Below are 15,842 nucleotides of genomic sequence, written 5' to 3' on the forward strand. Positions count from 1 at the left end.
CATCCATCCATCCATCCATCCATCCATCCATCCATCCATCCATCCATCCATCCATCCATCCATCCATCCATCCATCCATCCATCCATCCATCCATTTTCTTTACACCCTTGTCCCTTAGTGGAGTTGGGACACATGTATACAGAAATGTGGAAAATATATTTTGCCCTCCTCAGTTTTTTTTGTTTCTTTTTTGTTTGTTTGTTTTTGTTAATTTGTAAAAGGTTCGGATCAAACTAATTTTAACCCAACGCAACCTGATCAAATACAAAATACTGTTAAGGAAAATAAAGATGCCCATACCAATCTGGCCCTAAGTAAAATAAATAAATAAATAAATAAATAAATAAATAAATAAATAAATAAAAATATGATGTTATGTAATATTATGAACTGGGTTCAGTTCCTTTAGCCACACCATGTCCAAACTACAAAACTACATGGCCTGTTCAGTCACAAATAATCTAAAATAGGCAGCGCAACAACACGAAGTAATCTAAAGAAAATCTTAAAATCCAACACCTTCATGCACTGATCTACAGAAATTGAAGAACAGAAAAAAAACAAAGTCACTGACAGTTATCGTTCTGGAGGAAGTGAGAAAACATGGAACAGTCATAAATCTTCCCCATGAGTGGGTGTAAAAATCTCTCCAAAATTATTTGGGAGGTTTGCTCCCTGTTGCCTCTGGCATGAAAGTAACGCAGCAGTTCAGAAACAGAACATCCTCCAGACGGGTTCAGAATAGGATTCTATAAAAGTCATTTAGATGCGATTGCCCTTTGCGTTCGGGGAACTCTTCAGGGAAGGAGGGAGCATTTCCTCATGTCTCACTATCGCCCAATTGGCCGCTGAATGAAAACCTTTCCTGCTTTGCCCTTACTGCTTTCTCTCTAGCAGATGCACTGTTTTCCAATCTCTCTTTACATTTTCAACTGATTTTGTGCTAAAAAAAAAAATTCATTCAGTATTCTGAAGCAGATAAGGATTGTTCTTAGTTTCCCTCATTTCTTCATCCGTCCTCCCATTTTTCAGAGCATAGCATTTAAACCTGGCACAATGGATGTAGTCTTTAAGCACTGGTTAAATAATGGCATAGATGTTATTAAGGATCTGCACATTAGTAATCACTTCCCCTACTTCATGCAATTCCAATCAAAATTTGGTCTCCATTTGAGCCACATTTTCAGATACTTGCAGGTTTGTGATTCCGTCAGGCAGCACTTCCCTCACTTTAAAACCCAACCTGAGCAGCACAGCTTTTATGAGCTTGTAAAAAAAAAAAGCCCCCTACCTCTAAAAAGCTAATTTCTCATTTTGTTAATCGTTTCAGTTCAACCCCACATTCTAAACACATTATATGAGGCCTGGACTTCCGATAAGTGAGATTTCAGATGAGTTTGTCAAGAATTAAAACCTGATCCATCAGTTCTAGACCTCAACCTATTTAATTCAAAGTTATCCATTGGCTGCACTTTTCCAAATCTAAACTATTTCTCTGTGTCTCACCAACTTGTGGCAAATGTAAATCAGATGATGGGACTCTGGACCATCTGTTTTGCTCCTGCCCTAAACTTATCGACTTCTGGTGCAAGACATTTCGATTTTATAGAAATGTCCATGGCAGACATCTGACTGCTGATTTGATAGTTTTGTGTCGCTTTAAACTTTCTCTTACTCTTCCCATGTCTGTACAGCAAGCTCTTATGTAACAAAGTAGTTTATCGTGAGGGAATTTAAATCCTCTAAGCCGTTCTTGCTTCAAAAAATGTTTTAATGACATGGTTTCCTGTATTTATCTTGAAGAGATTCAATACTCTTTGTCAGACAAGTTTCTTAATGTTTGGTGTCCTTTCAATAGATATAAAGAAAGAAATGGGATAAAATGATTGACCATTTGGATTTGGTTTTTATTGTTATTGTCATTATCATATTTCTTTTTACTTGCATTGTTTTATGGTGCACTGTTTGAAACACATTGTTTTCTGAACTGCCTGTTGCCCCCTTCAACTCTCTCTTGGGCTCGATTAAGCACTCTGGACAGAAAAGTTTGGATTTTTATCCTCTTTCATCACTAAGCCAGCAGGCTGACAGACTGTTTTGACAGTTTGGTCTTGTTTTTATTCATTTATTTGTTTATGTTATATTGTTTTTTGTCTGCCTCGGTTGTTTAATTCAGAGAAATTATGAATAAAGTATAAAAAAGAAGAAAGAAAAAGGAAATATCAGTATCATTCCAGTAGTCAAACATGGTCGTGGTCATGGGAAGGTCTGGGGCAGCTCAGCTGCTTCAGGACTTGGAAGACGCATCTGAAATGATGAACTCTGCCAAAACCTAACTTATTCTTAAGGAGAATGTCCCACATCACCATTCGAGACCTTAAGCTTAAGCACCACTTGGATTATTCACCAGGACAAAGGTCCAAAGCACAGCAGAAACTCAACCCTTGAATGACATAAAAGAAAAGCAAAGTGAAGTGAAATTTTTGTGGTGGCTTAGTGTGTCTGGATTTGAATGTGGTTGAAATGCTGATATGAACATAAAAAATTAATTCATGGTGAACTACCACCATACCCCACACCGCGAATGAATGAAAACAGTTATGAAAAAAAAAAGAAAAAAAATAGTGGGTTAAAATTCTTCCAAAGCGATGTAAAAGGTTTATTCCCAGTCAGTGGCGCAAAAAGTGGGTATGCAGGGTATGCAACGCATAGGGGCGCAGCGAGTGAGCGTCGCTCCTTCACCCTGACGTTCCTTCCCTGGGGGGGACCTACGTTTTCGCATCCACCTGAATAATGTGTAGTTGCGCCACTGTTCCTAGTTATCCTAAGCTCTTCATGGTCGCTTTTTCTGCCAACGGTGTCACAATCAGTTATAAGATTGGTTTGGATAACTTTGTTCCTTAATAACAAAGCTATTGAAATCTACATTTTGTGTTTACTAATCTTGTCCGTGTCTGACATGCAATGCATATGTGGCACATAGGCCATGTTGACGAAGTAACCGATGTAAATTAATACTGCTTTGTGCTTTTGTGTGTGTGTGTGTGTGTGTGTGTGTGTGTGTGTGTGTGTGTGTGTGTGTGTGTGTGTGGGCGTGTGTGTGTGTGTGTGTGTGTGTTATTTACTAGTTGTGTCGCAGTTTGACGTGGTTGCGGAGGGGTTAAGTATCGCTCCGCCGTTGCTAGGAGACGAAGGTTGTGGAACGGATTGTTTTGGGGAGTTTTTGGGGAGTTTTTTGGGAGTGGGGGGTGGGGGGGGGCGTTGTAGCAATCCTGCTTAACGGATTAATTACTTTGGCTGCCTTCACATTGCAGCCTGAAATGACCCAATTCCGATTTTTTGTCAAATCAATTTTTTTGTGTGTGTCGTGACCGTTCACACTGCCAAACATATGCGACATGTATGTGTTCTCCTGTGTGAATGGGCAAACGACCTGAAAGTGTCCTGCATGCACAGTAGAGGGCGCAATAGCGTCAGCGTTCTGCCGACCGCCACAAAAAGAAGAAGTGCTCAGTGTTTGCAGAAGTAAACATGGAAACTAACGGTGGAGCTTAGCTTACACATTTGAAGTTGTTGTTGTCAGACCGGAGCAGCATATTAGCAACTTTATACTCATTATAGTCCGTCATAGTTGAATTTCTCCCGCTTGCGCGTATCAGGACGCAGAATAGTGACATTTATCGAGTATCAATTAACGTTCAGGTCGGATAAATGTGACCTGGACGTTAGGTCGCATTTGAATTGGATACGTATCGGATATGCAAGTGGCCTGGGTCGCATTCGAAAACAATCTCACATGTGCTGTTCGGACTGTCATGAAAAGATCACATACAGTTCACATTACGTCAAAAGCTTGGAACAGGGTCACTTCAGGCTGCAGTGTGAGGCGCAGCCGATCCGAGGTACAGTGCATTTAGGTAACCATGCTACCGTAGTACCAGACTCGGCAAAGCCGACCTACTGTCACCTTTACACTATTTGTATAGCAAGGATGAAGCAAGAACATGTCAAATGCATCTCACAAATTAATTTTATCTTACGTCACCATCTCTCTCTTGGTCATGTCCAACCTTGTCTCTGCTTCCCCAAAGCACTGAAGTAAGAATCAAACACACGCAAATCCTGTAACTCTGTGCCTTCCAAAGAACTGAGTGAAGCTGTTCCTCTAGAATCTGACAGGGAATCATTACAAGATTAGGCATGTCATGTCTTCTGAATCAACAACAAAAAACCCCAAACAGAATTGTTTAAAGCCGCGCGCTAAGATAACCATTCACTATGAGAAATCGCTACAAGCTGGTGGAACAAACAGTTCAAGTGTGTAGTGATTAATTTGACAGACTTATTAGAGGGCATCAATAGCCCTGAGGACGGTTTCAGTTACTGGTATTTATTCAGCCAGAAAAAAACAAAAACAACAACCAAAAAAGTTTGATAGTGTTCACATCTTCTCATGTTGTCTCTAAATTTAAAATATCTTGGACATCAATAGTGCCTGAAGGAGAATGAAAACATTCCCGACAGGAGCCAGTCCAGACTGCAGCGAGTCTGCTTCTGATAGATCACAGCTTGGTGAGTTAATGTGCTTCTTCTTTGAGGATTTGGCACAGACTAACTGCAGACCAAACACATGACTGTGAGACGTTAAAACTGACTTTATCCAAGCCTAAACAGTAAACGCTGCGCAGATAAGTGTTAGAAGCACCGACGATGATGAGGGAAAACAATGGAAACGCCCCTCGCCAAAACATTGTCGTGACAGCGATGGCTTCAGGAGGAGAAATCTGGGAGAATTTGAAACGTTACAAAGTTGTCCATTTAATTTTTTGAAGGGACTGGACCGGATTAAAAGAACCACGTATTAAAACAACCGATCCATTCATAAATCTGTGGCGTAATCCTTGCAAAACCTTTCACAGCAGTTATAATAAAAACTTGATAGGAGAAACCTTTAGCCAACATGTTAGCAATCGCTTCTGGCTGAGATTTTGATGTGAATCTATAAATGTGGATGGAAATGTCCCTCCTAAACAGATAGCTCAGATGCTATGAAGTGAGCCAAAAGATTTTTAGAGCAGTCGACAGATCTCTATTTATCATCCTCATCTGCATTCACAGATTAGTTTCTGCAAGAACCTAAAGTTGATTATTAGTCCAAGGGGAATGAAGTTGTAAGTGGATTTCTATTGCCAAGACATCTTCTCTGACCGGTTAATTAAGCTGTTTGCATGTTAGAGTTGGGCTTTGCTGACTACGTGCAGCAAAAAGCTTTATTTTGTGCTCTCACTTTGTATAAAAACGGATTTATTACGAGTGACTAAAGCTAAAAACCTGCCAAATTTCTACCATGTTAAAAGCTAAGACGAATTCATTCTCATGTTGCATCTAGCATTTGGCTTTGGTTTCTTTTTGCTCTTGCATGATGCTCAAATTGAACAATTTTGAGGTGAGTAACAAGCTTTGACTCCTGAGAAATGACCATATAGTTCCACTCTTATAGTTCAGCAGTTTAGTCCCGGAGAAACCAGTCTGGATTTATAAAAAAAGTGAGGATGTCAATTGAGTCAATTATGGAAAGTGAGCTATTAGCAACCGAATCCTTACATGAGAACCTCACTTATGAAAATCCGGGCTAAACCTACAAAAAGTACTTTCACAATAACAAGTGGAGTTCAATCAGTGCTTGAAAGCAAACAGAATCATCCCTAATGTGTTCAGAATGAAGTCATCATGCTACAAAATCACACAAAGCCACTCAATATAAACACATTAAATTGCTTTAGTGGATCAAGCAATAAAGAAGCAAAATTAAACCCTCACTGTGAGAGAACAGTCTGGGTTCTGTCCGAACTTGGGCTCAGTTGGTCTGTTTCTTTAAAAGCAGAGCGGACCTGTTGAGTGATGGGACCCATACAGTAAATGCCACATTCAATGATTTAGCTGGCCTGTTAGCGTGGCAGAACAGGGAGAGCGGAGCCAAGGAGAAGCTCACAACATGCTACCAAAAAGTCCTGGAGCATCAAGGCTATCATTCAGGTGCAAAAGATTTACAATTACTTCATGTTTTTGGACCGATCAGGCTTGTCCACCAGTCTAAAGAGATATTTTCAACAAGCTTAATAAATGCCAAGCAAATTTCACTGATTTACATAATAAACTGATCTGGCTACAGCCAAAGGAGACAAATTGGCTTCCAGCTGCACTAAAAAAAGCTCTCCTTCAATGGAGAATCTGTTTCCCTAGTTTCATACAAACAGTTGAGCTAGGAGCTGTGAATGGGCTTCACTAGCACCAGCAGTGATGCAAAATGAATGGAGGTGCTGAGAGAAGTCAACAAATGCTGCAAGAAACAAGAACCTGACTAAACTAAAACCTGAAAGAGAGTCTAAACCACATGAGTCAAACTCCAGTCCTCGAGAGCTGGTGGCCTGCAACTTTTCCATGTGGACCGGACTTTGACGTCGCTGGTCGAAAACAACGCCAACAAGCAGAAATTATAAGAGACCCTAAGAATCTCGACATAAAAGAACAAACTTTTGTGTCTAAAATGGTCCAAAAACAAAAACCCGGCTGAGACAAAGATCTGTGGATGGCAGCAGAAGACGTTAAACAGGCCCAGAGCATCATGCATATTTTCTCAAAAGCATTTGGGATCATTTACATGTGAGATCAGTATTACCCTTTTCCTACTGATAGATGATTGTTGCAGGAAAATGTGGTTAATCGGTTAATTTAACACCGGGGTAAAGATGGTTTGGATAACTTTTTCCCTCTTCATAAATAAAATCTGAATTTGAAAACTGTATTTTATTTTTACTCAGTTTATCCTTGTCCGGTATTAAAAGTTGCATAAATATTCCAATGTTCCAGTGTGACAAAAATAAAACAAATTAAAATTCTGCAGTGTTTCAGGGAACCAGCAAAACACACACCGAGTAGCATGGGAGGGGGCACATGTATTAACGAAAAACACGCCAGATGTTTCCTCTAAGACTATAACTCATTTATTCTTGTCGATGGAAAGCTTTCAGACAGTCCTGGCTTCACACCGCAATTCTGAATTTCTCAGACATAAAGAGGTGTTTTCTGGCCAGGAGCTTTAAATGGGCGTTAATGAGGTTCATGTTACTCACAGATAATTTACCCTTGGACCATGCACAGAGGCATTTTTGTCAGGTTAAAGGGCAAGCACAGATGGATCTACTTTAAGCCTCGCAGAAATGTTTGATAGATATGGATTCAATATTCGCTCGAGATCAAAGTTGTGCTCCAAAGTCAGTATTGAAATGTTTTGGCTCTTTTCTGTTTTCGTGCCGCATATTTAACCTGACAGCAGCTCAAAACTTCAGCTGAAACATGGAATGCAAAAGATGAATGTTGTACAAGAGGGCGAGATAAAAGAGAGACGACGCGATCTTCGAGCTGACAGCCGGCAAATTATGCACCACACGGGCTGATCAAAAGGGGCAACTGGAACGAGGAGAGCGTTACTGTAGGTTCACTAAATATTTATTTTGGAAAAATTACATTTCAGAAAAAAGCAGCTGGGACACTGGAGGACAGTGAGGACAAACAGCTGTGACTCTTAAGCTGATAAATAAAAAAGAAAGAAAGATGGGATTCACGGCAGCATTTATAGCTCGGATGATTAACATGTTTTCCATTTGGAGGTTGAATAACTTCAAGACTCTCGGCCAAAACACAGACCGAGAACCAATCAAAGCAACGCAAAACAGAGGAGGAAAAACAAATCTTGAGAGCTGAATGATAGTGGGAGGAAAAGGCATGCTCACAGCCTCGCTCTCTTCTTCCTCTCCCGTCTAAAACAGATAAGGCGTGACTTCAAGCTGCACTCGAAGCCACTTTCTCATATCTCCAACAAGAGACTATCTAGTCAAAGCTTTCTCTGCGACCCTCGCAGCGAGCTGATCCACCCAGGGGGCTCGCCGGGGGTGTATTCAATCTGTGTGTGGTTTCTCTGAACAGAAACAGAGGCCAGCTGGAAGCTTCTGAGTCCGACATTTTTTAAGGATGGGATCTGGGGCCAAGTGAACATACACATGCACATGCAAAGGTGTGTGCAAGAGCCAGTTCGGGTATGGGAGATACAATAAAATGCGCAGACCCATGAGAAACGAGCCCGAGTAACGAACCAACGCAGTAAAATCCAGCTTCAGATTGCACAACATGACAAGAGGCCAGGATTATTATCTGGTGCAGGAGTTACCTTAAGATCCAATAACAAGTTAAAATCTTTGGACACAGACGTCTGGTTGGATTCACGTGACCGTGGGAGAGCAGAGATCTTCACTCTTTTTTTTTTTTTTCCTAAAACTGCAGCAACAGATATTTGATGCAAATATGAAGCAAAAATAATGACACCACTTGCACTCACTGCCTTTTGTCACCTTGTTACTGCTGATCTGTCACTTTGAAAAATGCATTTCAAAAAGTACCGCCATTAAACTAAACTTTAATTTTTATTTCACAGGAGAAAACATTAAAATGCATTTTAACAAAAAAAACAAAACATGAATATAAATGAGATTAAAATGAAAAGCTTTAATTTGATCACTTTAAGCTTGAAATGTTTGTTTAAAAAAAAAAATCCATAAAGTGTGCCTGTGCTAAGTCTGTGACTGATGCAGCCCAAATTCCTGCAGAGTTCACCTGTTGCACACTTACCTCCTTGAAGAGAGGACTGAATCAACGCTAGGAGGACGACTCCACAGACGAGCAAGAGAGCGATTCTGTTAGCCATCTCTCTCCAGAATGCACCACCCCTCTCCCGATCAGCTGGTTTTATTCTCTCCCAGCTAATTACCTCTTCCCCGAGGTCTCAAAGAGCGGACAAGTAGAGTGAAAAAGGTAAAAAGATACGGGGGAGACGCTGTGTCATTACAAGAGGGGAGACGACTCTGTTCCCCCCCCCTACTTTGAGTCTGGTGTTGCTGTTTTTATTCTGGTCACTGCTGCCAACTGCTGAGACGCGGCTGCCAGCGAGGAAAGAAAAAGAGGGGAAAAGACACACACACACACCCTCTCTCTCTCTCTCATGCACACACACACGCACCCCAACCGCTGTGCTCCCAATCCACAATAAATTGAACTGTCAGCCAAACATTTGCATGGATACACAGAAATATCTGTACGAGTCAGATTGAATATAAAAGAAGAGCAAACTGCATACCAGAATAACATTCGTCTGTTATGGTTCTCATTACCGTCTCCTGACAGGCAGTAACAAAACTTTTTCTTACTTTTTTTTTTTTTACTGCAAGTGAAGAAAAATAAAATAAAAATAAAAAACACTGAGAACGAGGCATTGCAGTGTGAGCAACTCCATAAATAGCTGAGTTCTTTTAAAAATCCCCAAAATGAACACATTTGGCAACAGTTGCCACAAAGCAAAACAAAAAAAACAACAAAAAAATGCATTGGAAATCTTATAACAGCAAGTGATTAAGGCAGTTTTTCCAGCAGAACATTTGATGACAAAACATGTACCTAATTAGGTTTAACAGTCTTTATATTCTCCAAACCATTAAATAATATGATGCAGAGACGGCTTCTGATTCATTTCACAGTTTTTATGCCATCTGGACTAAAATCAGTTTCACTTCCAAAAGTGAAACATTTAAATCTCCAATATTAGACTAGATTATCCTGGGTTCTTTAAAGGAAAACCTGTAATTTGTGATACCTTTATTCTGCAGCTTAACCGTTTTCCTTGGCATTGAACGATTAAACCACGCAGATTCCATTTAAAACTCACATTTTAGTGGATAATCAATGCTCATTTTTGAGTGGCTGAAATGCAAACATCTGCAGCATGTGTATATATACCAGCCATGTAAACACACACTTGTGGCGGGGTTTAGTGAGATGCTAAGCAAACGCTAGCTATTTGACTCTGTTTTGATAAGACTTGTTGATAATTTTGGTCGTAACATATTTCTGTGCCCTTCCAGTAAACCGTGCGACATAGAACCTCACACCGCTTTGACAACAATCACAGAATCAATTCTTAAAATTCCTTTGCTAATAGCTTACTTGGATTAAGGTGGATCATTTTATTCCAGCTGCAGTCCACTCACTAACCAAAGAGCACAGACTGTAACCCAGATCCCAAGATGAAGATGAAAACCAACAAGAACACCTGCTTTGAGTAAACGAGGAAACACTGAGGATGATTTGTGATGTCCACAGTTAAGTGATTTACTTTGGGATCACAAAGACGCATAAAGAAACTCTACAAAGACATCACACGCACCTCGTTCTGTCTTGTGGTTTGAATTGGCAAAGGGAAAATAACCGTATTATCTCAACCTATTAGGCTGGAGTGTAAAAATGTGAGTCCCAAGTTGACCAAATACAGTATGAACGTGAGCGTCTGTGAAAGGCACCAATGACTTGCATGGTGAAGACCTTCGCTGACACGTCGCCGCTGACAGACCTGTCAGTGTCCATCGGGCCGCTCTCCCTGGAGGCACATATTTAGGATTTCAACTCAGAGAAGGTTGAAGAGAGGTCCTTTTTATTGGCGAGAGCCGCAGCCAAAGTCATTACTCTCTCAGACACAGACCTGACGGACCAGACTGTTGCATGCGGCCTAATGGGTTCTGCTTTCCAAGACACACAGCATCCTTCATACCGGTGACGTTCGCCGCATTAATGTCCGCATTACCTCATGTTTGTTTCATTGAAGTTAGCTCAGGCATGTTGACAACGTCAGCTGTTAAAGGTTTGTTTGGAATAAATGCAGAGTGTGTTTTCACGTGAATGATGAAGCTGTGCATAGGCCAAATTTTTCAGAAATTCGTTCTGTTTTTTTTCAGCCTCTGTTGCAGAATGAATTTGAGCTACACTTTATCTCCATCGGTGCACCTTGAAAAATCCTACGCCTGAAAACCGAATCATTTTGATGATGTAAAGAAAAGCAAAAAAAACCTGACACCAAGCAAGACCTCATTGCGCATGCATTTCCTCAAACTTCATCAAACTCGGACCAGAAGTTTTAATTGCTAATAAGCTGCAGAGATCCTGCACCCTGGGATGCCGATTCAAACAAGTGAAATCATCTGTTTTCTGCTCTAAAGTCTTCCATTACATGGAGAGAAAGGGAGGGGAAAAAAACACAATATAAGGAGAAAAACTCAAAAATTTTAAACAAAAGCAAATACCGTGTAAATATTTGAAAGCCTCTCAACTCTATGATTAAAGTAAATCATTAATTACAATCCAAACATCAGGAGGAGATTGACCTAATACTGTATTATGCATGGTACTAGTCTTTCCATATTTGATTTAGGACCAAAAGCCCCAGCTGACCGGTCTGCTTGGGAAGCAGAAGTGTATTCTGGATGGGAGCAGTGTTTTCCTCAATCTATTTGCAAGCCATAATGTCTATTTTAGCTAATGTCTGGGTTTTATCCTCTGGGCTGAGCTACATGGTGTTTTTGCCAAGAAAGCAAAGAACATGGACTTTGGGGAAGGCTCAGAGAGAGGTCGCATAGAACAAACTGTAATTAATAAAACAAATAATTGCTTGCTCCGTATAACATTTAGGGTTCATATTCATGCAATTCCGTTACAGCATTAATGTTTAAAAAAAAAAAAAATAGAACAAATTTTAATTAGCTTGTTCCCGTTCTTCATTGTGCTTCTTGAATTAAACAGACAGCTACAACATGCCGTCAGCAAGAAAACGACACTGTCATGTTGAATAAATCCGAATATCCATTCAGATGAGGTTCGTTTATCAGATTGAAAATACCTTTTGAAAATAACATTTGAGCAGTTTTCAAACGTTTCCAGAAGCCCACATTTCTGATTTTAGAAATAGTTGTTTTATTGATCTGATAATATTCTAATTTTAAACATCACGTTTCCAATATGGGAAATAATCATAACTAACAGAACTAAAGGCTTTCAAACACTCATCTGTGTTTAATAATGTGCTTCAAATAAGGTTCCTGAAATATGTGGGCTCATATGCTAATTTATAGAACATTGTTACGGATCAGTACTTATCAGTAACGTGTGTAGTACTTGTCACTTATTATACCTCACCTATGCTCTTCCTTTGTGTGACAGACTTGGAGAGAAAAAAAAAGAATATGAATTCACAGTTCTTATTTTCTATTTAAATAAAAAGGAACAAAACTTAACAGTAGATAAAAGCAAAATTAAAGGTTTTGAAGAAGCTACATTAACTGTGGAGATTGTGAATCTGGGGTTTTGTGCACCATTAAGGATCATTTTAACATCTGACAAAAGCCCATTTAAAGATAATTTATGTGATGAAACTGTAAGAATTTCTTTTAACTGTGACTGTACCCAGCATTTTATTTTTAAACCAGAATGCGAACAATGCAATGTTTTAGGTATTGAATTTCTTGACTTATTGTCAGTATCATTTTTCTGTTTTTAATGTTTTTTTACTCCAAATCCAACATACTTTATTGGATAATAGCAGCTGATTGACGTCGAGTTGGATTTCTGTCATCGGTGAAAGGTCACTAAAAGGTCACATATGAAGTATTGTAAATAAACTTGTAAAGATGACTGATTTACAAAATAATTACATTGGATTTTAGTTTTTGGAGAAGATGAGACAGCTTTATTCTCCAGGAGCAAACAGATTTTCTTTTCACATTTGAATTCATCCCATTGGAGTTCAATAAATTCCAGTGGTAACAGTAGTTACAGCAGTGGTTTCCCAGTTAGAGGTCAGGACACCACTTTGGGTCAAGAAACATCAAATGGGGGATCTTCTGGATGCCAAATAAATGTTTAATTAATTGCTCAGCAGAATTTCAACTTGACGGCTGCAGGAGAAAAAGGACGTTCCGCAGATCTTAAAAATCGGAATTTATGGCGCATTTAAATCCTCGTTTAATTGGCTTATTAGCCGTCTTTTGTGGATCAGAAGCTGAAATGTTTGGACACCACCGAACCACTGATTTATGAGCATCTTTACCATAAAACTTTGTGCCAAGTTTCCCCAGTTCAACTGAAATCATGAGGACAATTCAGCTGCAGTTATGTTTACATAATATTTGCTCCAGCAACAGACTTTATATTATGAAAGATATCAAACAGCAGGAGGTGAAGCTGTAAAAACCCCTCCTGGTCGCAAGATTTTGTTTGGTTGTAGCCTGAAATTACAAGTCTGGGGACATTAAACCATATGGAAAAGTGAAAACAAGGTTCTGGACAAAACGGGTCCTGAAATTGGGTTAAATTGGGTCAGATGTGGGTGGTGCAGCTTTTATCCAAGTCTGTCTTTCCTGCTTGAGCGATAGTTGGTTGTGCTGCAACAGGGATTCTTTAGGTCAATGGTCAGTCAGCCTCTGGTAGGCAGTGATGGTCTGTTTAGGCATAGGTTTTTTAATATCAGGAGCTTACCCTCTTTGATTTGGTCACAGAAATGGGTTACTAATAGCTCTGAGCACATATACAAAATGTAAGGAGAGAAACCTGGAAACCTGCAGGGGGTGAAGACACAATGAAGCACCAACCAGAAATAGACTGCGTAATCTAAGAGCTACATCATGTTAGTAGAAATAGATTCTACCACTGCTCTAAAACTCCTTTTTCAGGCTTCTGAGAGACTTATTGTCAAAAATCATGGCTCAATGAAGAAGCTCAAAGGTGAACAGAAATCCAGGCAGCACAGGTGAGCAAAAACACAAGGAGCTCAGACACTGGTAGCAACTGGAACCAAAACACGAGGAGACAAGACGCGACTGCAGTGACACAACAAAACGACACGAGACAAAGATCCGACAGGGAGCAGGTGACACAGGTGCAGTTAAATACACAGAGGGAAACGAAGGACAGCTGGAAACAGTCGAGGGGTAGATGGGAGAACACAGGAACTACATTTACTACAAAACTACACAGAAACGTAAATCCTTACGTTTACAACCTGTTGAAGAATATTTAAAATCATATCCAACACTGACCTGAATGTTTGGGGAGGAAAGCATATTTTAAGGAACAAAAAAGTAACGTCTTCAACTCTCCCTCTCATGTGCAACATCCCAGTGGGTCAAACTGACCTCCCAGGAGCTTTTACAAGGTTTTTTCTTCTTTGTGGTTTCAGGAAATAACAGGACATCGCCGTTGGTTCCCTCTGACTAATATTGCCTGAATTGACCAAAAAGTAGCTCCAGTCTGTGCCTTCGGTTTCAATTTAAATATTGCAACAAAACAAGGTTTGTTAATTCACTATTAAATAAAAAATTATCGTTTTAATTGTATGCTCAGTCGGCCCTCAAACTCATCCACATTGCTGAAGCAAACCAGTCAAAGTGAAGGCAACGTTGTGTGTGAACGTTACAAATGAGGCATTGCTACAACAACTAATTATGTTGAGAATGTATGTAAATGAAACATACTCTGGTCTGAGCTCACTCTTGTAACACTTATTCACACCATATGGACATCATGTCATATATAATAAATACGACATCTGTTCCATGCACTGAAACATGAACTGATTTGGCTCTCTAATGGCCTCGGATTTAAACAACCAGCACATTGATACAAGAGCCGGTGTTTTCTTGTATATTTCTTGCATCATGAGGAAACTCACCGTTTTTAACAGCGTGCATATGTGCTACCATTTGTACAAAGAACCTTTGTGCAGAGGGTAAGTGTTTACATCTCGGTGTGGGGTGCTGCATTGGATCAGCCTTGATACCATCATCATGCAATAATCACAGAGCAATTCTGGTTTGTTCCAGCAGAGGTGCCGTGTTGTGCCAAATACCCTCGCTGACGCTAACACTAAACACAGCTCTGAGGTGCATTTACTCTATTAGTATTATCAAAAGGCATGCCGAACATAAACCACAGTGGTTTAACCACAATTGAAGCTCCTTTGTCTTTATCTTTTTACACAGCGGAGCAAAAACCATCCTGGTCTGTGGTGTCACCATTATACACAGACATGAGCATTGGCCTGCCTCCAAAGGGTGATGCACGACCAGACCACGATCCAGATGTGGTTGCTCTGCTAGCGAGCGTTGCTCCGAACATGAAGCAGGTTCCAGTGAACCTCAGATCCAAGCCCGGGAACCCGGGGAAAACTGATGAGCTCGGTGAGGGCCAGACCAGGAAGCAGGGTGACTCATGTTTGGCACAGAAATCAAACCTTAGGAGCACAGTGCAGTGGAGGCACTCAAGCAAAACATCCAAGTCCTTATAAATCATTTTTACTTAGACTTTGGTAATGATAATAAATTTCATAATGCAGGTCTGAGCTCCGCGTGCAGTTTGAGCCAAGCTATGGATTTGGTTACATATAGTGTGAAATAAAGCACAGATTTGTCGGTGAGCCTCTGCTTTAATGGGTTCACTCAATTATCTTAACAGGAGCAATGCCCTATCACAAACTCACAACATCAAATACAAGAGTTAATCATTTTAACATTTCAAGGTAGGAATTCAAGAGAAAACAATGCCTTCTTTATTTAATTACAATTAAACAGAAAAAAAATCTGGCTTTACCAATTGAACAATAGACGCCAATAGAAATAAGTGTTTGGGAAAGGTTTGACCACTTTACTCCCTAATGGCTAATCTGACCCCATTTGTCTGAGACGTCAGTCTGGTAAAAAATTACTTACCCCGCCCTTCACTCTCAGCTGCGAGTTTTTAAGTGTTTCTTGCATTTTTGTCCTGATTGAAGTCGCCCCTCAATGAGATCAACTCGTCTTTGACTTGTCCAACCAGTTTCCATTTGTTTATGTTGCGGCGTCCAGCTTCAGCTTTAAATGAGCTCACATTTTCCTTAAGCAGACTCTGATTCATGGTCAAATCAACGTTGGAG

General features: G+C 40.1%; 1 protein-coding gene across 6 annotated transcripts in view; it reads right to left on the reverse strand.

Annotated features, from left to right (window-relative positions):
- Nucleotides 1–8,982, reverse strand: part of elna (elastin a) — a 64,455-nt gene extending 55,473 nt beyond the window's left edge. For 5 of the 6 annotated variants that reach the window (XM_008425622.2, XM_017308399.1, XM_017308402.1 and 2 more), the window contains exon 1: nucleotides 8,687–8,981. In XM_008425622.2, coding sequence (XP_008423844.1) covers nucleotides 8,687–8,762 — 76 coding nt within the window. In that variant the 5' untranslated portion in view covers nucleotides 8,763–8,981. Of the gene's footprint in view, nucleotides 1–8,686 lie in introns of all 6 variants that reach the window. The other variant, XM_017308400.1, reaches the window with a different exon arrangement.
- Between the last annotated feature and the right edge of the window lie 6,860 nt (nucleotides 8,983–15,842).

This window comes from Poecilia reticulata, linkage group LG13 (genome assembly GCF_000633615.1).
Source record: "Poecilia reticulata strain Guanapo linkage group LG13, Guppy_female_1.0+MT, whole genome shotgun sequence".
Lineage (NCBI taxonomy): Eukaryota > Metazoa > Chordata > Actinopteri > Cyprinodontiformes > Poeciliidae > Poecilia > Poecilia reticulata.